Source organism: Suncus etruscus, chromosome 7, assembly GCF_024139225.1.
Source record: "Suncus etruscus isolate mSunEtr1 chromosome 7, mSunEtr1.pri.cur, whole genome shotgun sequence".
NCBI classification, from domain to species: domain Eukaryota; kingdom Metazoa; phylum Chordata; class Mammalia; order Eulipotyphla; family Soricidae; genus Suncus; species Suncus etruscus.
The window spans coordinates 31,955,925-31,981,011 of NC_064854.1; the positions used below are offsets into that span (position 1 = coordinate 31,955,925).

Below are 25,087 nucleotides of genomic sequence, written 5' to 3' on the forward strand. Positions count from 1 at the left end.
TTAGATTACAATAACCTATAGGTATAAAGTAATACCTGTAGAAATTACTATATATACATATAAACATTAGAAAGTTCATATTATATAAAGGTTTTTACATCTAACATAATATATATGTTTATAAATTATATAGGTTTCTAAACATTATATGTTTATATAGAAAACAGTTTCAGAATTAGTTTTAGGTTTTACTTATATATTATGTAAATAAAACATCAAAACATTTTCAAAAGTTTGGTGATCCAAATATTGCTACCACATATAGCTATTAATTTTTGCATAATGTTTAAGTGTTTTGTTGGCAGATTGAATTTTAAATGACAGATTGTGGATTTTAAGTGACAATATTATTGTTTCCAATGAATTAGGTTATTATACCTTGTTTGAATATACTCTGGATGCAGTTAAATTTTGTTATTAGTTCCACAATAATAAATCCTTATAAAGGGGGGAAAGTTGGGGTAGGAGAGATAGTATGAAGGGTAATGCTTTTGCCTTGTATATAGCTAGCATGAGAGCCAGGTGTAAGCTTTGATGATTACCTGCTGTGGCCCATACCTACCCATCTACCTCCGACCCCAAAATAAAGATCTCTTATGTGGGATATAAGAAAAATAGTGAGGGAGTAAAAAATGGCCAAAGGCAATAGACCTGAGAACTGGTCTACATTCTGAAGCTTACTAGAGGATAAAGGGAGAAATGGATGGAGGATGGGAAGCACTGAGTAACAGGACATTCTGTTGGAGGAAGGCATGGTAGTAGATGCAAGAAATCTTATTAAGGGCCAGAGTAATAGTACAGCCATGTACATGGTCAACAGGTTCCTCCCCCATATCACATACAGTTTCCCAAGATGGCAAGGAGTAATCCATGAGCACAGAAACAGGGGTAAGCCCTGAGCTCAGCCAAATGTGGCAACACAAAAGGTCAATAAACCCTGCATTGTTGTTTATGAGTCTTTAAGAAACATTAGAAAGGCCTGATAGATAATACAGGGGCAAGGTACTTGAATTGCATACAGCTAACCCTGGTTTGAACACCCAAGCACTACAAGAGTGAACTCTGAGTACAATGACAGTATGAACCAACTTACACTCTCCATCAAAATTTTATAAAGAAGAAAAAAATTTTTTTTGGTTTTGGGTCACACAGGGCAGTGCTCAGGGGTTACTCCTGGCTCTATGCTCAGAAATCGCTCCTGGCAGGATCAGGGGACCATATGGGATGCCAGGATTCGAACCACCGACCTTCTGCATGTAAGGCAAATGCCATACCTTCATGCTATCTCTCCAGGTCTCTAAAGAAGAAATTTTTTTAAGAAATATTAATCTATCACACAGTATTAGAACATTTCAAGTATTTATACTTTTGAAGCTATAAAAGTAAGCACTGTACATAGTTTTGTGTAAAAAATACGAATAACTGCCTTTTCTGAAGATCATTTACATATAAATAGATATAAATTAAACCCTATTAAAGTTACATCACTGTTTATGCTATTAGACAGTTGTTAACTATTTAAATTCATAATACAAATATTATTTCAAGTAATCATAAATTTATATTTCCTTTAAAGAGGTGATGTTATCATATTGCTTTATATATGCTACTATATAAAAATAAGCTTTTGGAAAAAATAAAGTGCTTTAAATTATATCAACACAAGAATACAAGCTGCCAAGCATCTGTCATAAAAACTACTCCTATATGTTAATTGAGACATAAGATATGTTCTTACTTATCATGTGTCTTTCAGATATTGATCTTAAAATCACCAAAAAAGTTCATCAGACTTCTAGGTTCGTGCTTCTGTCTATATGTTTAATATAAATCTCATGTCAGGACTTGACATTAGATGAAAAGAAGGGGAAGAATTATTCTACTCTGAACTTCTTTCCTGGATAGTTTGCCAATAAAGTTTGGAAGTTTTCCAAAATTGGGGGACAGAAATGAGACAAAAACCCTAGAGCACAGAATTTAAATTTCTAAGATTCTGGAAATGGTTAGTCTTTTAATATTTCATGATTTTCGTTTTAGTAGTTGGAGATTCTTATTTTTGATTAATTGTTTGAGATTCCTATTTCCCGGATATCTATTAGATATGTCAGGATTCCTTTTTTTTTTTTTCTTGCCATGTGGAAGCTTGAGTACCACTAAGAGTAATACTTGAACACCAAGATTCTTATGGGAAAAGGAGAATAGACAAATAACAATGAATTTTACCCATGATAAAGAGTTTGCATAAGGATGAGAGTTTCAAAGCTTAAAGAGGCTGACATTAAGCATTATCCCTGCTATTTATGAAAACTTTAGATTTTTCAGTACAAAGACAGAAACACTAAGCTTCTCCATTCCTTTTTGACTACTATGTTGATATTAGTTGAATCCCTATGGCTCCAGAGCCATCTTCCATATTAATGATATGATTCTGTAAATCAAAGAATAAAATCATAATAGCTTCATGATAAACAATCATGAACTAATTAATTTAATATTTATTACTGAACTTATTTTAAATTGCATTCTTAACAATATATTTTAGTGTTTTAACTGCATTTGTAAATTTTAATAAACTAAATAATTTACTGGGCCTAGAACAAAAGTACAGAAGGAAGCGTGCTTTTTTTGCATGCAACTAATCTAAGTTTGATCCCTGACATCCCATACGGTACCTTGAGCCTGTCAGGAATAATTCCTGAGTGCAAAGCCAGGAGTAATCCCTAAGCACTGCTGGGAGTGACCCCAAAACAAAACAAAACAAAACAAAACAAAATAGAATTTACTGATATTAGTGTTCTTCACAAAATGTTAAAAACAAACATGCCAAAATTCTGTCTTTAGAAATTCTACTTTAAATCAAAATTTTCATAGAATCCATCTAATCGATTTCCATTTTAAGTAGTAAAAATAAAATTTTGTTAATGTACTATCTTTTTCTTCATATTATTCTATAATTTAGAGAAGGGCATAACATCAACATCATATTCCAAAAATTTAAGTACAAAATGTTGAGTCCAGGGAGAGATGAGTCAGATGACCTTTGCAAGATTCAGTTTTACAAAGAATTATCATCAAATACACAGGTTACAAAACCAAGTACTTCTCTTCTCTTCTCTTTTCTTTTTTTTTTTTTTAAGTGCTTTTCAATGCCTTTAAAAATGTTCTGAACCAGAACAGGGATTTCTGCACAACTTCTAAGTTCAGGGGTTGAAAAGGCAGCATTCAAAGACATTTCTATTCTTTGAGAATAAAATCGAAGCTTTCTACTTTAGCTCATAGAAATACAGTCTGTAAACAAGTCTATATTCAGACTACACCAGAGAATTTGGATAATATTGACAGGACTTATTTTTTTAAAGAACACTAGAGAATTAGAATAATTTAGTTTAAATAATGCTATTAGATTTTTTTTATTTTAAACCAAAGAATATCTAAATATGAGAACAAGCAAGTTTTCATCACTAACTCAAAATCTAGTAAAGAAGTTGGAAAAAGTCAGTAAAGTTCTCTAAAAAATATTTAATAGGCAGAAAATATGTGCATATAGAAAGAGAGATGTAATATCCTAATGAGACCATTTCAGGCAAAATTAAATTTTAAAATTATTTTTCAGAATCAAATACTAGGTATGGTATTAGTATATAAAAGAAATTACATAAAGTAATCATCTCCCTTAGAATTAAGATGCTTATTTATGTTTCTCACACTCGTGTGATCTCACATCTCTCTCTCTCTCTCTCTCTCTCTCTCTCTCTCTCTCTCTCTCTCTCTCTCACACACACACACACACACACACACACACACACACACACACACACACACACACACACACACACACCACAAACACTGAAACCAGGAGAGGAGGATACTAAAAATACTGTTTGCTTATTCACTGAAAACACACACATTTACCTAAAATAAACAAGGTAGATGAAGCTTCATAATTATTTAAAACTGCTCATTTTGAAGATGCTTAAGGCTCAACCTAACTAAAGTATGAATTCAGACTCAAATAAGACCATATTTATTCCTTTGTTTTTGTGCCAAACTTGGTGGTGTTCAGGAGTTACTCCTGGCTCTGTGTTCATAAATCACTCCTGGCAGACTCAGGGAACCCTAAAGGGATTCTAGGGATTGAAAACCCAGGTCAACTGTATACAAGGCAAATGCCCTGCCTGTTATGCTATCGCTCTGGCCTCAATATATTTATTTCATTTTAAGTCTATCCATTATCCCAAATGAACCAAACACATTAGAAATGTACAGATTCTAAATTTTAAAAATCCCTTTAAGACAACATCAGGTGGATGCCTCAAAGTTTCTTTGAATTCCTTTGCTGGATGAGCTGCCAGTGAAAATTCATCGACCTTAATAACAATGCAATATTTTGGCTGTGTTGAGCTTTCTGATGTCACAATATCTCTGGCTTTCTATGATAAGTATTTTGTTTCCTTCTGTCCTGACTTAATGGAGCAAGAACAAGTTGGCTTTTGAACCAGAGTTCCACTTTAAGTGTTTGCTTGCTTCTGAGATTTATATTTGACTGCAGTTTGGCTCGCTTAGAATTTAATTCCTGGACTAGAAGCTTCTGCAAACTGACAAACAGGAGATGTGAAAAATGCAACAATACTCAAAAGAGATTTTGGTGTAAACTTGCAGAACCATTTATTTGCTCTTTTTTTTTTTTGAATATACAATGTCTATCCTGAAAACAAAGAGACCACCCTCCTGCCATTTAAGTAACCTAGAACCATGAAACATTTAGGGGAGATGAGGTGGAAAAATTATGGGATGGGGACTTGTGATATGTGTGGGTGTTGGAATGAAAGAAAAACTGAGAGAATGAATTAATGCTGAAAAGAGAAGAAATAGGGCCCGGAGAGATAGCACAGTGGCGTTTGCCTTGCAAGCAGCCGATCCAGGACCAAAGGTGGTTGGTTCGAATCCCGGTGTCCCATATGGTCCCCCGTGCCTGCCAGGAGCTATTTCTGAGCAGACAGCCAGGAGTAACTCCTGAGCACCGCCGGGTGTGGCCCAAAAACCAAAAACCAAAAAAAAAAAAAAAAAAAAAAACAAAAGAAATAAATGATAAACATGAGTTTTTTTTTGGAGATGATCTACTTTATTTTTTTCTTATTCATTTTTTTACAATTTTTATTTAGTCTGAAAACTCTGAACAGACAAGTTCAAGTTCAGAGTTGTCACAACTTCTAGGTAAGAAAATAATTAAGAACAGGAATGGGGGCAAGAGAGATAGCACAGTGGTAGGGTGTTTGCCTTGCATACAACCGGCCCAGGGTGGTTCAAATACCAGTGCTTCGAATCCTGGTATCTCATTATGGTCCCCCGTGCCTGCTGGGAGCAACTTCTGAGTGCAGAGCCAGGAGTCACCCCTGTGCACTGCTGGGTGTGACCCAAAAACCAAAAAAAAAAAAAAAAAAAAAAAAAAAAAAAAAAAAAAAAAAGAACAGGAATGGTTAAAAGATAACTTTTCTGTGCCAAGAAAAGTGAGGACTGTCCACATTTCTTTAAACCAGGAAATATCTTGCCCCAAAGTCCTGGTTCAAAGAAAGTTGCATTTTTAGTTACATTTATAGAACATCTAAATTCACAAATCAGTCACACAAACTTAAAGAGTGAGGGGCTTTTGCTATACACCAAACACTCCTTTCAATGAATGACTTATCTATTTAGTGCTTGTGAACTAATGAGTCAAACTTTCTCACAAATAAAACCTCTTAACGTACCACCAACATCTGTTCAGTCAAACATAAACAGCAAAATTTGGTTTTCCTGGGTCCATAACAACAAACTTACATGATTTCCTGTTGGAACCTTTCGAAGGCTGAATTAGTATTTCTGGCCTTCTCAGAGCCAATCTCCTAGGGGAAGAGAAGGTCAAAATGCCTATCAATTTTCAGTATAGATCTAAAACTAACATAATACCAAAATATTACAAAGCTTAAAAGGGAGGGAGGAAAGAACGTTAGAGGGAAAAACAATCACAATGCAACTTAAATTAAAATAATAAGTTTTATATTTAAAAAATGTAATTGATTATCTTGCCTCCAAAAATATCCTTTTTCTTCCATCTCACATTCATGTAGCATTAACTATTAGATTTTTTAAAAAAAAATCCTTTATAAATATAACAGAACCTTAAAATGACTTGGTACTGTTAAATCGTTTTTGGTTATTCTTCACTAAGACAAACCAGTTATCCAAAGCCGAGTTATAAAGGAATATCAGGCAAGGTCTGAGTGTTTATTTGATCATAACTCTGCTGCTGTGATATTTTGTGAAGAACAAAAGGTCAGCAGGCAGTAGACTAATCTGATGTGCCAGGAGCTCACCTTTCCTGGAAATGCTTTGAGGGAATCAAGCCTGCTCGAGGGTTGGCATCGCCTTCATGCTTTGCTTGCCACCAGGTTGCATCATCTTGGCTCATAATCTGAAGAATATCTCCCTTTTTGAAGGAGAGCCCAGCTTCCTTACAGGGAATTGCTTTATCCTCATTAGGGTCATAGTCAAAGAAAGCTTTGATAAACATCTGGAAGAGAGGTTCGTGTAAAGTGAATACAAAAAATGAAAATGCTAGTGGGACTATATCATTCCAATTGATTTTAAAATGAAAACATTAAAAAAATAGAACATTTAACTTCTTATAACACAACACATGCAGTAAACGGCAACAAACTACTCGTCCCCCCCTCCCTGACTCAAGCATTCCCAATGCAAAAAGAGGGGGGGGGTGTCTTTTTTTCTTCTTTTGAGAAAACTTTTTAGGACTTGGTTATCATTACCTTGCCTTCTTTAGATGGTGTCTCTTCTTTGATGCTGGGTATAATCTTAAATGTAATGGCTCCCTGAGACTGAGACTGATAGAAAAAAAAAAAAAAAGAAGAAGGTTCAAATAGGAAGAAAACCAAAGGCATCTAAAATTTATGATCTAGGAGTTTCTACACTTAGCTAGGTTGAAATGAGGGAACTATTTTTGGAAAAATTCCTGTAATATGAGAAAGCACTAAAGTTTGCCAACTACATTTTAAAAAATATTGACCACCAAATCCACTTTTACCTCCCTCTGTGTACTCTCACACTTTTAAAATGCCATCCATAGATAGTTATGTAAAAAGCAAACTATGCACGATGCCTTAAAACACAGAGAAGTTCCTTTTTAGTATAATTTTGTTTCTTGTGGCCTCAGATGGGGCCTATGCCTGGATTATTTTTCAGGAACCACCACTAGTAATGCTCACTGTAGGGACCAGGCAGTGTCAGGGACTGAAGTGGTGTTTCAGCATGCAAAGTCCTTTGAGCTATATCCTCGAGTCCAGTATTTTCAGGACAAAATAACTAGACTGCCAATTATAAATAATTTAGTTATGTGTAATGCTCATCAGGAAAAAAATAATGCACATTAATCTTCACTGTATACTATTTAGTGAGTGAAATTCCAGGTTTAAACATACTAGTTAGATGATGAAAAGCCTAGGAATGGCTTTGCACAACTCACTGTGGACTAGTTAGGATAGGACACTAATTTTTATTTATTTGTGATATGCCCAGAAGTGTTCAACATTTACTCCTAGGAAGCTTTTGAGGATTCTATGTGGTGCTGGGGGAAGGTGGACTACCCTAGATACTATAGTGCCAGTCCCTGGGTGGTAATTTTAGACCTTACAAATAAAATTGAAAATCTGGTCAAGGCCTAAAATAATTTAATACTGTTTTAGATTTCACATGATGTATGAACCATTTTACAAGTTTATATGCTAGAAAACACAACTAAGCTTGTGATATCACCAGGAGCAGGAGAAAGACAAAGGTACCTACTACCTATGAGATACCTAATTTGGGACAGATACTATAACAGAGTAATGTATTAGCTCATTTAATCTTTAGACTACTTCAGTGATACATTTACTCCTTCTCACTCTGTAAATAAAAATACTGAGGTAAGAAAAAGAGTAGGGTATTTTTCAACTAAACAAAGGGATCTGGTAACAGCTGAGGCAAACCTCTGACTGATGAATCCAAATCCTGGATTCAGAACCTAGTCTGAAAAACAATGACTCGATTGTGTATACGCAGATGACTGGATAAAGAAACTGTGGTACATGTGCACAATGGAGTAAGACTTGGAAATAATAGATGAAAGCATGCAATTGCTGCCACATGGATGAATCTGGAGAGTTTCATGCTGAGCGCAGTTACTGGGAAGGAGAGGAAAGGAGCGGAGAGAGAGAGAGGAGAGAGAGGAGAGAAAGAGAGAGAGAGAGAGAGAGAGAGAGAGAGAGAACAACTGATTGCTCTCATAATATGGGAGGTGAAGAAACAAAATAGGGAAATAGCAAGTTCTCAGAGGCAACAGATACTGTGAACCTGTCTTCAGAAGAAAGTTTACCTCAGGGAGATTGGTGTCAGGGTTACTGGGACAGTGGCATAACAAAGTGGAAACCTGGATAGAGATGCAGTGATGTCGTGCTAGTGATGTAGTGTAGGGTTTCATGTATGAAACCCTATTAATAACAGTTTTACACTGAGGTTCCCAAATTAAAATTATAGAGAAACAAAGAGACCCAATTTTACTTTTGTGAATAAGGATCCCCAAGCAATGCTCAGGGACACAAATATCATACCCAGTGATATGCAGGCCAGCTGGGCTGGAAGGGGCAATGTAGTGCTCAGAATTTGGGTCCTTACCCATGCAAGGTATGTGTCTCTGATGGCTGAGCTATCTCACAGGCCCCTTCATTTTATTTTACTGTCATTTAAAATAAAAATATTAGCTTACCAAAATCTGAATTATTTCCTCGGGCCTTTTATCCTCGACTGGTATCCCATTCACTTCTCTAAGTTCATCACCCACATGAATAAGACCTGACAAAACACAAATATGGTTAGTAGTGTTTCCTACAAAAAGAAACTGCAATTTGTATTAGTTTCCATGCAGAAAGATTTGTTTGACTCTTTTAATTTGTTTGAAGATAAGAAAGAAGTTTTTGCAATCTTTGGTCACATTACCTCTATTATAGCAATGAAATCAACCTCATAATAAAGAAAAAAGAAGGAAGGGAGGGAGGGAAAAAAGAGAAAAGAAAGGCTAGGAAAGAATAGGGAAGAAAGCAAAGAAGGAAAACATATTCTTTGTATAGAAACACACATATTCACCTAAAACATAATATTTTTAGCATGTCTTCAACAGTACTTTTCAAGTCAGGCTTAAAATACTCTGAAAACCTGTAAACTAGGAGAGTAGAGTAATATTGGTTTATCATTTAAGTAGGTTTTCTACCTTTCAAAAAAATTTTTTTCTGTATTACATCATACAATTGTTATTCTTTTAATTATATCTTGGAAACATCACACAAACTATTCAATTTGATCTTAAATTCTTACCACTTCTATCAGCAGCTCCTCCTCGCATGATTCGGGCCACGATGATCACTCCAGTCTGCTCATCTTTCTTTATAGTAGCTCCCTTTTAAGGAAAAGAAAAGTATTTATGAATAAATGTGTTTAGTAATAGTAGTAGTAAAAGGGTGGAGGGGAATATAAATAAAGGCCTTCACCTGGAAAAAGAGAAAACAATGATGTCCAAAAATTAAAAGAATGAGGCAAAAGGAACAGATCCCATGTTTCTTGAGTTCTCCTTTCAAGATTTAGAAATTTATACCATATGTTCAGTCTTTAGTACAATTGAACCACTTTTGAACTCTTTAACCTGTTCAACACTCAGAAAAATATTAATGCCTTCATTCCATTATAAATGCATTTTATTTGGATATTAATTGTTTAAAATCATTGTATGCCCCTTCCACACCTACTTCATTTGTAAGGTAACATTAATTCACTTTATAAAAATTCATTAATTAACATTAATGTCTATGTGTCCTGGGGGTGCAAACATATGTTCTAAAGATAACTAAGCACACAGAGGAAGATCAGACAAATCAGACACTAAAATCAAGGCCATCTGACTTTCAGCTCAGCAATTTCCTCTTATACTAATAATAGTAAAAGAATTGCATCATTAAAAATATAAAAAAATCTGAAATTAACTTATATTCTTTACCCAAGGCTAAGACAAAAAATGGGAAAAAGGTCGACTGCTCCAAGGTTTTTATGTACTACAATTGTACCTGGTACAAAGAGAACATTTTGACATAAGGGGGATGAAGTAATTTCAAAAAGAATCCAGATTTTCATTTACGAATGTTCAGAAGCAACGGAAATGAATGCAGCTTTGTAAGAACAACAGGTACCAGTGGTTACTTTGCCTGTCATTTTCTGACTTTTCCTACCAATAAACTGGCAGTGGCTTAGAAAATCACCCCCGCATTGCATCCTGTGGGCTCTAAAGAGGTACATTATGTAGAAATGAAAGTGGAATTTTGCTGAAGTGTGCCAAGCACATTCTGAACATTTAAAATATCTTGCATAAAAATACATAGATTATAAAAACACACAAGACAAGACAGCCCAGCTATAAAACCACACATTTGACCTATTGCCAAAAATAAAAAAACAACAGCCCAGGAAAAGGGTACTGAAGAACAGTTTCTTCAACAAATGGTAATAGGAAAGCTAGGCAGCAACATCCAGAAAACCAGAACCTCTATTTTCACTAGTATCAAAAAATCATCTCGTACTATCAAAGTTTTGGGTTTGTTGTTATTTGGGCCACAAATAACTGTGCTGAGGATTTACTACCTACTCTGTGTTTATAGATTACTTCCAGCAATACTTGAAGGATCAGATAGGATATAAACTACCTACTGAACTATCACTCTCACCCCACACACTATTCAAAATTTTAATATCACCAGAAACAGAAATCTCCTTTAAAAAATGGCTATGATTCTTAATATTAACCTTGGAAATATCTTTTTGAATTTGACAACCAAGAAGCAAAGATATTAAAAATAACATAGGAAAGTTTGACAACCAAAAGCTTCTACAGCAAAACAAAAGGAAATAGTAACCTACTAGTTGAATATTTTAAATCATAATGAACAAGGGGTTAATATCCAAAATATATAATGTACTCAAATAACTCCATGTCAAACAAAGAGAATACTACAATTAGAAAAAGAGCAGAGGAACTGTGACATATAATCAGAAGGATATCTCCGCAAGCTCATATTTAAGAGACCTACACATGGCCAGTAGGTACACACAAAGATGCTCACCATGACTAATCAGGGAAATGCAAATAAAAGCTTCAGCGAGATTATTACCTCATATCTTCTAGAATAACAATTATCAAGACAAATAAACTTAAGCAAGGAAGGTGAGAAAAAAGAAGCCAACAGTGTACTCACTATTGGTGGGAATATAAATATATCACTATGAAAACAATGTGAAATTTCCACCAAAAAAGGGGAAAAAAACAACTGCAAAGTTCATGAAATTATTCTTCTGGATTGTTGTATGGAAAGAAAAATACTAACATAAAAAGGCATCTAGAAACCACACTCCACTAATGCAGTAGCCATGTCTGTATCAGTTAGTTCCATAGACTCACTCTATACTCATAAGGGATGTAAACCAATCCATGAAAAATTATGTGTACACCAGTCATGTAGCTGAATGCTGGCAACCTTGGGAGGAAAAGGTGGGCCAAGTCCTTGGCCTGCCAAAGCCATGCCAGCTGCACCCTTGCCCCACAACTACTGCTCTAACAATGGCCCTGCTTCAGCTTTCATCTATGGCTCTCTGCAGACACCAAACTGAATAAAATCCAGATGCTGGTATTTGGGCAGGACTTTTTTAGAATAAGTGCAGTTACCTATCTGCATTTTCATACTACCGTAGTATCAGTGATAGTGCTTGGAATTACTGGACCACTGTAGGCAATTAACTTAAGCATACACCCTGTTTTAACATCTCTCCTGGCTTGGGGGACCATATGGGACACAGGACATCAAACCGAAGTCGGTCCTGCGTCAGCCATGTGCAAGGCAAACGCCCTTCTGCTGCACTATTGCTCCAGCCCTATTTTTTCCTTTATTTTTATTATTTTTGTATTATTGTTATAATTTAGGTAACATGTTTACAACAGTGTCAGTATTTATGTTTTTATGTACCATATCTCATCAAATATTAATACTTAAATATTTGTTATAATCATAAAATTTAGATTCACAAATTCTTGGCATTTTTTGTTTCTTAAATATTGTAGCAAAAGTGAAAATATAATATCCTTTTTATTTATAGAGGTCACTCTGAACAGTGCTCGAGCCCAGCAACTCTTGGAGATCACCAGAACCATGCCCACTGGTGCTGGGGTGGGGATGGTATGCTTAGCCCGGGATCAAATTTGGGGCCTATCCACGTGCTCTATTATTCATTCTGAATCCCCAAACTAATAGTCTTAATACAACTAATTCATGTAATTACATCTGATTTTCTTTTTCTTAATGGGTCTCAAAATTCCCCACAAAAATATGCCTAGTGCTAGAGGGATTTAGTCAGATAGTTATTAATCCATATTTTAAAGATGAGAAATTGGATTCCAAGCTTTTCTTTTTAATTATCATAAAGTAATATTTACCCTATAGCTTTTGTATAATACGTTTCTGAGCTACTATACTACATTCATCATTCGTCACCTATGTTTCCCAGTGGAGACCATCAAATTCCTTCTCAACTACTGCTGAAATTTTTATTAGACATTAAAATTTGCATCTCAAATCTAGACTTCCTGAAACTCTTGCTCTTGTGGGAACCAGTCGCTATTTTATAAATCAGGATGCTTTCTTTGTTCCATGCTGAGATAAAGTCTAAATGAGGCAAGTAAAAATACAAGAGGGGAAAAGAGATACTGACCAATACTACTGATCAACATTCAACTTTCTAGCCAGCTCATCCCAAGCACTGGACATGGGAACAAGATGCCGTCAGACAGGCTTCAGTCTCAGCTATTACTTCAGTGAATATATGAGTGAATCTCAAAGTGAGTCTGTCAGATTCCAAATACATAGGAAAAATATTATAGCTTGAGCTACCAAATTAAGGACCATCTTGTAAGAGATAATTAGGTTAAGTGTAAGAAATCCCTTCTTCTGCCATAAGCTAAACTGTTTTCAAGAACAAATCTATTCAATGTGTCATGCTTAATTTCCAGTCCTTTTGACTTATTCTGTGATTCAATGAGCTTGGTAATTTTTTTCTTCTTTGATATTTGAGCCATACTGGTGACGCTCAAGATGGCGCTCTGGCTATGCACTCAGAAATTGCTCCTGGCTTGGGGACCATAAGGGATGCTGAGAATCAAAGTCAGGCTCATCCTGGGTCAGCCTCATACAAGGCATACACCCAACTGCTATACTATCACTCAAGCCCCGAGCTTGGTAAATTCTTATTGAGAACATACAATGTGCCAAATTCTATTCTAAGGATGATGTGATTAATAAAAAAAATCTAGCCTCCTTAACAAGTCTATACTCTAAAGGAGGAGACAAATACAGATTAAAAAAAAAGTACAATCATTGTAAGCTATCATTAAGGATTCTGAATTTAATTCCCAAATAAACAGGAAAAACCTGCAGGGCTCTAAAGCAGGCATAACATAATCTAAAAGGGTCTCTCATATCTACTGTGACAAGAAAAGAAAAAGAAAGGCAAGGGGAAAAATGCTTGTCATAATAATCACATGAAAGATGCTAGGGGCTTGGATATGACTGGCCAAATAAGTGATGCCAAGTGCTCTTGAGTGTCAAACAAAGGGGGTTTCCACTGGGTTAGAAATGAAAAGTAGTATCAAAAAAGACTGATGGTGGATTCTAGCTATGCAACTTCTAGATGCCATCAAGTGTGATAAAATCTTCTGGGTTAATCACATTTGGGGACAAAGATCAATTTACTTCAGGATCTTGAGGACTGAGATGTATATTAGATGTCCAAATGGAGATATCAAGTTAGCAGATGGACAACAGACTTAAAGATTAAAGAAAAAAAAGCCTGGAGAGAAATAGTACTTGGAATCATGGGCACACAGATGTTTTTTAAGCCATGGATGAAATCACTTCCAGAATTTGTAAATACTGAAAAGAATTCCAACTTTTACGGGTTATTTTGTCACAGACATGCACCCTTAAATGAAGTATCTTCTAATGCTTCTGATCGTAGGATAACTATGGATCAGAAAAATAGTACAACCTAAGATTATACAAAAGAAAAAAACTCCATAAAATACAGCAATGTGATACTGTATGAAAGTGAACAATCTTATGGCAAGAAGGATTTAAAGTAGGATTTCCTAGCCATTTGCATCAACAACACTGGAGCCACTCTTAAAAATGAAGATTCCCGGGCCCGGAGAGATAGCACAGCGGTGTTTGCCTTGCAAGCAGCCGATCCAGAACCTAAGGTGGTTGGTTCGAATCCCAGTGTCCCATATGGTCCCCCGTGCCTGCCAGGAGCGATTTCTGAGCAGACAGCCAGGAATAACCCCTGAGCAATGCCGGGTGTGGCCCAAAAACCAAAAAAAAAAAAAAATGAAGATTCCCAGTGTACCTTAATACCTGCCTATCTAAATTTTTTGAAGCACAAACCCTGAGTCCATATTTTCGATTGGCAACTGAGTTAAATTTAGTCATTTCAAAGTTGGAGAATCACTGTCCTAAGAGTGAGAGAAACACCCACATAAGAAACACTGAAAAAAATGGGGCTCCTGCTGAGGGACTGCTCCTTCTTGTTCTGGGGATCAATAATTAGCCTCTAGTCTATAAAACACAGACTTTAACTCTTGAGCTACTTTCCTGATTCCTGAATCAAGACAGAACTATTCAACAACCAAGACACAGTTTTTATTTAATTATCTAGAATTATATCAACTACTCCTAGCTCAGAGGGAGGGAGCTCTGTTCTATGCATCATGTCCTGATCATCCTTTTCCTTCCCTTCTCTAAGTTCTTGTTCCATCACTCCCCTTCAAGTATCATCCCTTTTGCTTTCCATTACCAAATCCCTATAGGAGCTAAGTTTACTTCCTCTTCACCCAAGAAACCCTTTTCTCCTTACACAGCTATCTGTTACCTAGCTTGCATCTTATCATGTAACATTTATATAATGCCTGCATAATGCATGAGTATTTATGAAGCATTTCAAGTACATTCTATCTCAATATTCAAACTCCCCTAAATAGTATATTCTTTTAGTTTTCTGATTATGGATCTTCAGCTGAGATGTCAAGTAACTTATAGCTATGAGTAATTCCCTATAACTTCCTGTTAAGTCATCTAAAGCAAGTTTGATATTCATTTTATCATATTGTGTCTTGGTCTGATAAACAAAACTGTTTTCTAAGTTAACACTGATAACCTAAAGCCCTGGGTTACTAGATCTATGGCTTCTCCTTTTTAATCATTAGTCAGACTATTATAATACATCTCCAGACCATTCGCTTGACATAATTTTACTTTATCCTGACTTCCTTCATGTTGCCTATTACTGATTTTTACTACTTGAGACACATCCTCCTATGAACATCTTAAACTCTCTTGGTTATTGTTTCTTTTGTTTTTCTTCGGCAATTGTGTAGCTTCAATAACTTCAAACTAACAAATGACATTTGATAAAAGTAAAAATTACAACTCTATTAAATTTTTTCTACTTTTCAAGATTTTATAAACTTTAGATTTATTAATTCAACAATCCTACTCTACCTTTATTAACTGATCAAGTAAAGATAACTTATGACCCAAACTATAAGTAAATTTAAAAAAGAAAAAGTTGTTGTTTTTGTTTTTTTTTTCAGTCACACCCAGCAGTGTTCAGGGACTACTCCTGGCTCTATGCTCAGAAATCCCCACCCCCCGCAGGCTTGGGAGACCATATGGGATGCCGAGACTCGAATCACTGTCCTTCTGCATGCAAGGCAAATGCCTTACCACTGTGCTATCTCTCCGGTCTCAAGAAAATGTTTTTGAAGGAGGAGGGAATCTTAGGACATGGACAATAGTAACGGTTTGGATTTGGAGCATTGACTACCTGAAACTGATATAACCAATTCTGTAAATTATGGTGAATTAAAAGTTTCTTAATTAAAAAGATCATAAGAGAGGGCTGGAGAGATGGCATGGAGGTAAGGTGCTTGCCTTGCATGTAGAAGGTCGGTGGTTCGAATACCAGCATCCCATATGGTCCCAAGAGCCAGGAGCGATTTCTGAGTGTAGAGCCAGGAATAACCCCTGAGCACTGCCAGGTGTGACCCAAAAACAAACAAAAACAACAACAGCAACAAAAAAGATGATAATAATAATATATTTGAGTGAAAAAGTAATGTCAAGTATTTGACATATTAAAGCATTGTTAAAACAATATTAAAACATGTAATATTTAACATTTGAACATTTAAAATGTTTAAACATTATTTTTCTTTGTTTCTTTGTTTGTTTTGGTTTTTGGGCCACACCCTGTGACGCTCAGGGGTTACTCCTGGCTATGCCCTCAGAAGTTGCTCCTGGCTTCTTGGGGGACCATATGGGACACCGGGGGATCGAACCGCGGTCCGTCCTAGGCTAGCGCAGGCAAGGCAGGCACCTTACCTCCAGCGCCACCGCCCGGCCCCAGGTTTAAACATTATTAAAAAATGTTTAAGAAGACTTGTACTTTTTCAGAAATTACAAATAATTTGAGTACTAGCTTGTCCCCAATTAGAACTTCTGTTTCTTAGCTATACTCAGGGATTACTCCTGGCTCTGTGCTCAGAGTTCATTCCTGGTAAGACTCAGGGTATCCCTGAACATATGTAGTGTTGGAGATTGAGCCAGGCATGCAAAGCAAATGGACTGGTCCTTTATGTATTTTTATAAAGCCTCCCAAGAAGAGTTTGTGGGGGTGTGCTTGGGGACAATTCTGGCAATACTCAACACAGCTACACCTAGCTGTGCTCAGGATTTACTCCTGGTACTTCACTCAGAAGTCACTCCTGGTAGGCTATGGGATACCCATAATAAAACCTTGGGTTTGCCGCATGCAAGGCAAGCATCATATTTGCTTTACTACTGCCTCAGCCCCCCTTGGTACTTCTGGCCTTCTCCTTTTGCCCTATAGATCCAAATTAGTTTAGTTCTGTCAAATCTAATATATATCCCTCTTGCCATCATCCTACTTCAGATTCTAATTTAATCATTCTGTATTAAGTATCAACAATTAAATGATATATTCAGTCACTATAATACTTTATTTTATGTTTTATTAAGAATAAATTAAAATTAGGGGCCGGAGAGATAGCATGGAGGTAAGGCATTTGCCTTTCATGCAGAAGATCATCGGTTTGAATCCCGGCATCCCATATGGTCCCCCATGCCTGCCAGGAGCAATTTCTGAGCATGGAGCCAGGAATAACCCCTGAGCACTGCCGGGTGTGATCCAAAAACCACACACACACACACACACACACAAAAGAATAAATTAAAATTAAACTAAATTAATTAAACTATTAAATAGAACCAATTAAAATTTCTGGAAAACTCTGATGTGGAGTACATACCTAACATCTCTGACAAATATCTTGAGGATATTTTTGATTAGGAAGCAGGAAACTTAAATGTTACTAGCACCTATTCAAATATTAGCTGATGAAAAACACTACAAGAACTATTGTTACTGAAAAAAACATGATCAAAGAAATATTACTTATGAATCAATAAAGTCCCCAAAATAATCTTTCAATGATCCCAAGATGCCAAATGTCTCAAATTCTATTGACAGATTCACAGACTCCACTAAGAACTAGGCATTAATGGTGCAGGCTCCTGAGATAGCTTTTTTTTTTTTTCTGAGATAGCTTTTTGTATATTCACCTTATTCTATGTATGTCACTCCATAATAAAAAATAGGGGCCTGGAGAGATAGCACAGCGGTGTTTGCCTTGCAAGCAGCCGATCCAGGACCAAAGGTGGTTGGTTCGAATCCCGGTGTCCCATATGGTCCCCCGTGCTGCCAGGAGCTATTTCTGAGCAGACAGCCAGGAGTAACCCCTGAGCAACGCCGGGTGTGGCCCAAAACAAAACAAAACAAAAAAAAATCAACAGCTATTTTGGTTACCAGTAGAATTATAAATACAAGTAAACAGCATGAATTTACAACCTAAACAATCTAATTCAAGTATGGAAGGAGCCGGGGCCGGGCGGTGGCACTAGAGGTAAGGTGTCAGCCTTGCCAGTGCTAGCCTAGGACAGACCGCGGTTCGATCCCCTGGTGTCCCATATGGTCCCCCAAGCCAGGAGCGACTTCTGAGCGCATATCCAGGAGTAACCCCTGAGCATCACCGGGTGTGGCCCAAAAACAAAACAAAAATAAAAATTAAAAAAAAAGAAAAAAAGAAAAAAGAATGGAAGGAGCCCTAGAATATCAAAGAATGAACTTTAAAGGCTTAAAAAAATCTTTACATAAGACAAAAATTATCTGTATATTTGTATGAGTAAAAATGTCATCAGCAAACAAAGTTGTCCTTAAGCAAGATTGAAATCACCAAATCATAACACATGATATAGCAACAAACAGGAAAACAGTATTGAAGGCATAGTCAAATTTGGTTTTAAAGCTACTACAAATTATATTAGTTTCTCATGATCAGTTTCCTACTCTAAGAGAATAAAGATACCAGAGAATAAAGATATTTAACACAGTGCCAGAAATCACTGTACTAGCAACTGATATTTGCATAAAGATTGCAAAAACATTAGAATATATTTAAAATCAATTACTAGATTATGAAATTTTTCTTTTGCATACAAATTTATAAAGTATGAATACTCTGCCCATTCATTTCCTATCACTGCTCAAATAACCTCAATTTTAGAGATCTAAAACAACAAAGATTTGTTATTTCACAGTCCTCTTCCAAAATGGTGTTATGGCTCTAAAATTCAAGGTATAAGCAGGACTGCATTTTTTTCTGGGGTTTCTAGGACTCTGGTCATTGCCTTCTCTAGTTTCTAGAAACTTCTAGCATTACATAGGTTATGAGTCCTTACCTCAACTTGTGTTTTGAACTTTATATCTCCTTCTATGACTCTGAACTTTGTGCTTCCGTCTCTGACTCTACTATGATTACATTGGACCACTAGATAATCCAGGGTAATTTCCTCATTCCAAGATCCTTGTCAGGAAAAGTTTAGATGGTTATACAAGGCAACATCACACTTAATATATATATATGAGGCACAAACTCTTTTCGTGGTAGAGGCACAAACTCTTTTATTATGGTGGAATATAACCATAAGCTCCCTGATATAATTTATTACTGAATAAATCCTGGTGTTAAAATAAATGCTTATGCATACATTTTAAATACTAGGTGATTAATTTCTCACTTATTTTAAAATCAGGGTTTGGGTTTTTTTTTTTTCCTAAATAATTTCCAGTGGCACAATTTAGTTTCAAATTAGCTGACTGGTGTTTTTAAAAATGTTAACATGTTATATATTTTATATATATATATTTTAAATTTGCTTTTTAAAAATAAAATGCCTGACATTTTTATTTGCTTCATTTTTCTAAATTATTTTTTGGGGGAGAGCCATACCCGGCAGTGCTGAAGCCTTATTCAAATCTTACTCCTGACTGTAATTAAAAATCACTCCTGGTAGACTGACTCAGTTAACCATATGGGGTCTTGAGGGATTGAACTCAGATCAGCCTTGTGCAAGGCAAATGCACTAACTGCTGTACTATCATCTCTCCAGCCCCTTTACATTCCATTTTTAATACAATTATTTAATTTATTTCAAAATTGGGGGGCACAGAGGAAGTATATTTTAGAAAACAGAAGATATATGTATTATATTTGGCTTTAATTATATCAGCTCAGATATAAAAGATATAAAACTAAACTCACCAGTGGTTCTCTATTTTTCACCAGACGAATGATTTTCACTGAGTCTTCCTCTTCATCAATATCATCAGGCATAGGAGGCAACACAGGACCATAATTCTTCTGAGCCACAGAATCATGTACAGAAAGCAAAGCCTATCAAAACCAAAGGTTGGTAAAAAAAAAAAAAAAAGTGTCATATAAACATGAAACCCCAAACACAAACCATCAAGAAAATAAAAATGTTACAATTTTGACATAAATATCACCAAAGACACTGGATAGATAAGGCTGGTGGGAAAACATAAGGGTATATTCCCAGCAACTGAGACCATAACAGGCTTGTTCCCAAACTATCTTACTTTACTGACTTGAGCTTGGAGTTATATAAAGTTGGTGAAGAAAGTGGGCAAAGTATAAAGGCTGATGGGGATCAACCCAGATATGAGGCAATACTTCTGACATCATGCTTTGATAAAATCATTTGGGTATGCTGACCTGTTCTTTGTAAAACTTCACACTTCTGTTCAAATGACCTTCGATGATTTTAATAAGACCATCATGGATGGGAGGCTATTACCTATTATAGCTGTGGCCGACTCTCAATTTAGCAATAAACACACAGATTACAGAAACATTTTGCAATCTAAAGGGAAATGTATAAGGGGTAAAAAATAAAAAGATGTTAAAAGTTCAAAGAACACAGGGCCAAAGTGGTGGCGCAAGTGGTAAGGGTCTGCCTTGCGCGCCATAGCCTAGGATTGACCGCGGTTTGATACTCCGGCGTCTCATATGGTCCCCCAAGCCAGGAGCGATTTCTGAGCACATAGCCAGGAGTACGCTTGAGTGTCACCGGGTATGGCCGAGAAACCAAAGAAAAAAGTTCAAAGAACACGATGGAGATTCTAGATTACAATTCACTGATAACTCTCCACTTCCAGTTATTCCATTTTCCGGTAAATTAGAATGTGCAGTCAAATCTGGCTGGTTCCTACTGATAAGGGAAGACAGAAGAATTTCTTGTTTTCTTAAACTTAATTGATTGATTGATTAGGTTTGGGCTATATCCGGCGGTGCTCAGGGGTTAATCCTGGCTCTGTGCTCAGAAATCGCTCCTGGCAGGCTCAGAGGACTATATGGGATGCCCGGAATCAAACCGGGTCCCTCCGGAGTAGGACACATTCAAGGCAAAGGCCCTACTGTTGTGCTACCTCTTTGACCCCAGACAGGAGAATTTCTAATGGAAGTGGCTGACATTGTGGGGGGGAGGGGATGACTTTCATGTCTTTGTGCAGGTCTCTGAGCACAAGGGGAAACTGTTTATCTTGGGACTTTTCTCTTAAAACATTTATTTCTCCTTTTTATAACCTACAGAACAGAATTCTCTAGAACCCTAGGAAAATCAGAAGGCATTATAATTAGATATATCAGGCTCCACTTTAATATTCATTAATATTAGATCCACTTTGAATTAGATTTTAGCCAATATCCAAGAAGGCAGGTCTGTAAATCAGTCCCAACCCCTCAAATGGTGGCCAAAGTCAGATGCTGCAACATGCTTCTTTGATAGTCAGGCCCAAAGGACTTTTTTTTTTTTTTTTTTTTTTGATTTTTGGGTCACACCTGGCAGTGCTCAGGGGTTACTTCTGGCTCTAGGCTCAGAAATTGCCAATGGCAGGCACAGGGACTATATGGGATGCCTGGATTCGAACCACCGTCCTTCTGCATGAAAGGCAAACGCCTTACCTCCATGCTATCTCTCCGGCCCCAGGACTTTGTTTTTAAAGTCCATTTCATAACATTTCTTTCCTACTGCTACCAAAAGAACATAACTGGTTCATATATGTGATGAATTCTCAGTCTTCTGTTTATTCACCATTTTTTATGCCTTTAGACCAATGGCAGATAGTTTCTTTTTTGTAAAGAGGTAATAAAGATGAGATTTTATTGTTCATGTAATTTTCTTTATAATTAAGAATTCATAGTGCAATTTTATTTCTTTTCACTTTTTGATATATTTATTCAGGCATCATGTTTACAAACTTGTTTGTAGTTGGGTTTCAGTCATAAAAAGTACACCACCTCCCTTCCTGCCACCAATGTCCATATCCTCCTCCTCCCCCACTCCCTGCCTGTCTTCAAGACAGGCATTCTATTTCTCTCACTCACTACCATTGTCAAGATAGTTGTTGGTGTAGCTATTACTCTACTTGTACTCACTAATCTTTATGGTAAGCTTCATATCATGAACTGATCCTTCCAAATCTCAACTCTATTGTCTCTGGGTATTATTAGCATACTATCTTTTATTTATTTATTTATTTATTTATTTATTTATTTATTTATTTATTTATTTTGTTTTTTGGGTCATACCTGGCAGCGCTCAGGGGTTACTCCTGGCTCTACACTCAGAAATCGCTCCTGGCAGGCTCAGGGGACTATATGGATTCGAACCACCATCCTTCTGCATGCAAGGCAAATAGGCTCCATGCTATCTCTCCAGCACCACTATCTTTTATTTTTTAAATAACACAGATGAGTGAGACTATTCTGTGTTTATCTTTCTCTCTCTGACTCATTTCACTCAGTGTAATAGTTTCCATGCCCATCCATGTATAGGCAAATTTCACCAATGTCCTCTACATGCAGCTCTATTTACAATAGCCAGAATCTGGAAACAACCCAGATGTCCAACAACAGATGATGGCTAAATAAACTGTGGTACATAAACACAATGGAATACTATGCAGCTATCAGGAAAGATGAAGTCATGAAATTTTTATATTTTCTCACTTTTTAAATATTTGGAAGATGAAGTCATGAAATTTTTATATTTTCTCACTTTTTAAATATTTGGGACTTTTTTTGTCCTTTTGATTTTTTTTATTTTGGGGTGGGGGTAGAAGGCCATACTCAGCAGCAGTGCTCAGGGCTTACTCCTCATTCTACATTCAGAGATCATTCTGGCAAGGCCCAGGGGACTATTTGGGATACAGGAGATCAAGCCTGGATTGACCATATGCAAGGTCTATCTGCCCATGTTTGGGTAATTTAAGCAAATTCTGCATATAAAATAATAAAAGTATTTCTTGTCATGACTGATACGGTGCTAAAACTCTACAAAACACTGATACATTCTCATTAGTGGCCGAAGATGACCACACTGGAAGGCAACAGGTTATAAACTTTCAACAAATTTGTTCTCTGAGATCACACAACTCATAAATTACTCAAGCCTGACTACTGACTTTAAAGTTTCTCTTTTTTTCTATATTCTTATCCTATAACTATCCTGTTAAGTACTTCCAAAATACACTAAAATTCTAAATTCTAAAATTCTAAAATACACTCAATTCTAAAATTAGTTATGGTCTTTCTGATTGAGATGACAGGTTAAAAAACAACACAATATGTTTCTGTAAGTGAAATTGTCTTTTAGTGTTCTATGTGATGTTTTCATTTATTTATCCTACAGAATTTCTGAGGCATGGTATTACACCTCTAAATGTCAGAGTCATCACAACCATTATCAAAATTCCAACATCATCCCACCACCCAAAAATACCTGTTGCCCATTTGTAAATGAAATGTGACTGCAGCATACTTGTGCTCATTCTATTATTGAAGCCTGAGCTTCTTCACTTTTTCCATTTGATTTACTTTTTTTACCTGAGAAATTTTTATACATCTTCCAATACATAGTTATCTTTTTAAAAAACACACAAATGAAGCATAAATTCATTAAAAATTTACTTTAAAGCAACTCTCATATTCAGTTACATGACTCCACATGGGGTTGCAACCTATAGTTTAAGAAGTTAGGGAGTGAGGACTGAAGAGATAGTGTAACAGGTATAATGCCAGACTTGCATACAGTCAATCTGAATTCAATACTTTAGTACCTAACACCCCATCTTGCTCTTAAGCATTGCTGGGTAGGGCCCAGAAAACCAAATCAAAACTAGCAAGACCAAAAACAAAACCACCCAGAAAGCTAGAATCAAGAAAGAAAGACAGTTCATTGAGCTAGCTCTCAACATGATTCACACGCAGGAGGTCCAGGTTAGATACCCAGCACTATAAAGTCCCATGAGGATCACCTGGAGAAATCATCTAGTTAGAAGCCAAGAACAACACCAGATCATTGCCAATTTTGGTGCCCCATCCTCTCTTTCCCACATAAAAAGCTTGTGTAGACTGCTATAATGCTGACAACAAAACTGAGTAGAAGCAATATTTTTTAAATAAAATATCTTTCTCTTCTTGATTTCTAGGAATTATTTACAATATGCTGAAACTAATCTTGCACTACATATACATTTTCTTATTTGGTAGCCTACTCTATCGTTTTCTTATTAGTATTTTTGAATCAACACAATATCATAATTATAATAAGCCTAATTAAGATGTTCCCTATATGGTTGATGGTTGGTACTTTTTGTATTCAAGGCGAGCAGAGAGAGAAATGAGCAGCAGTTAATAAAATATTTGAAGAGATCATAGTCACAGATTTTTGAGAATTAAAATCATCCTGAAGATTATAAAAGTCCAATATATTTATTAGAAAACAGTGAAACAAGAGAAATACTAAGGTTTAAATATGTCAGTTTAGATATATAAGAAAAACTATAGAAAGTCAATGTCAGAGAAAAGATACTAAAAATATCAGAGAGGGGCCAGAGCAGTGGCACAGCGGGAGGGCATTTGCCTTGTATGCGCTAGCCTAGGACAAACTGTGATTCGATCCCCCAGCGTACCATATGGTCCCCAAGCCAGGAGCAATTTCTGAGCACATAGCCAGGAGTAACCTCTGAGCATCACCAGTGTGGCCCAACCCAACCCCAATAAAAACATAAAAATAAAATAAAAATATCAGAGAAAAAGAAATCAGAAAGTAACAAATGAGTGGACTGTTACCAGCAAAGAAAACTAAAACACAGTTAAAATATTTTGAACTTGCTTAGAAAAAAACCAGCCAGCTGGGAATTATATATCCTACAAAAGTACCCTACAAAAGCTTTTGAGGGGCTAGGGGTGCAGCCTGGTAGTATACCACTTGCTTTGTATATCAGAAGTCCTGAGTTTAATTATAGGCACCAAACCAGTCCATTTAAAAAAACCACCAGTAAAAACTGTGGTGCCCTGCCTTCCAACATACATACATACATACATACATACATACATACATACATACATACATACATATATCTTAATAAAACAAAAGATTGGCCAATATAAAATGAAACAAGGAAAGTG

The 25,087-nt window shown here is 36.2% G+C and overlaps 1 protein-coding gene across 1 annotated transcript in view; it reads right to left on the minus strand.

The window, feature by feature from the left end:
* MPP7 (MAGUK p55 scaffold protein 7) overlaps positions 1-25,087 on the minus strand; it is a 249,090-nt gene that overhangs the window by 52,747 nt on the left and 171,256 nt on the right. Inside the window, exons 6-11 of the mRNA XM_049777483.1 lie at positions 19,856-19,987; positions 9,403-9,484; positions 8,798-8,883; positions 6,804-6,878; positions 6,354-6,550; positions 5,818-5,882 (exon numbers count right to left, since the gene is read on the minus strand). Of these exons, the coding sequence (XP_049633440.1) occupies positions 5,818-5,882; positions 6,354-6,550; positions 6,804-6,878; positions 8,798-8,883; positions 9,403-9,484; positions 19,856-19,987 (637 nt within the window). The remainder of the gene's footprint in view (positions 1-5,817; positions 5,883-6,353; positions 6,551-6,803; positions 6,879-8,797; positions 8,884-9,402; positions 9,485-19,855; positions 19,988-25,087) is intronic.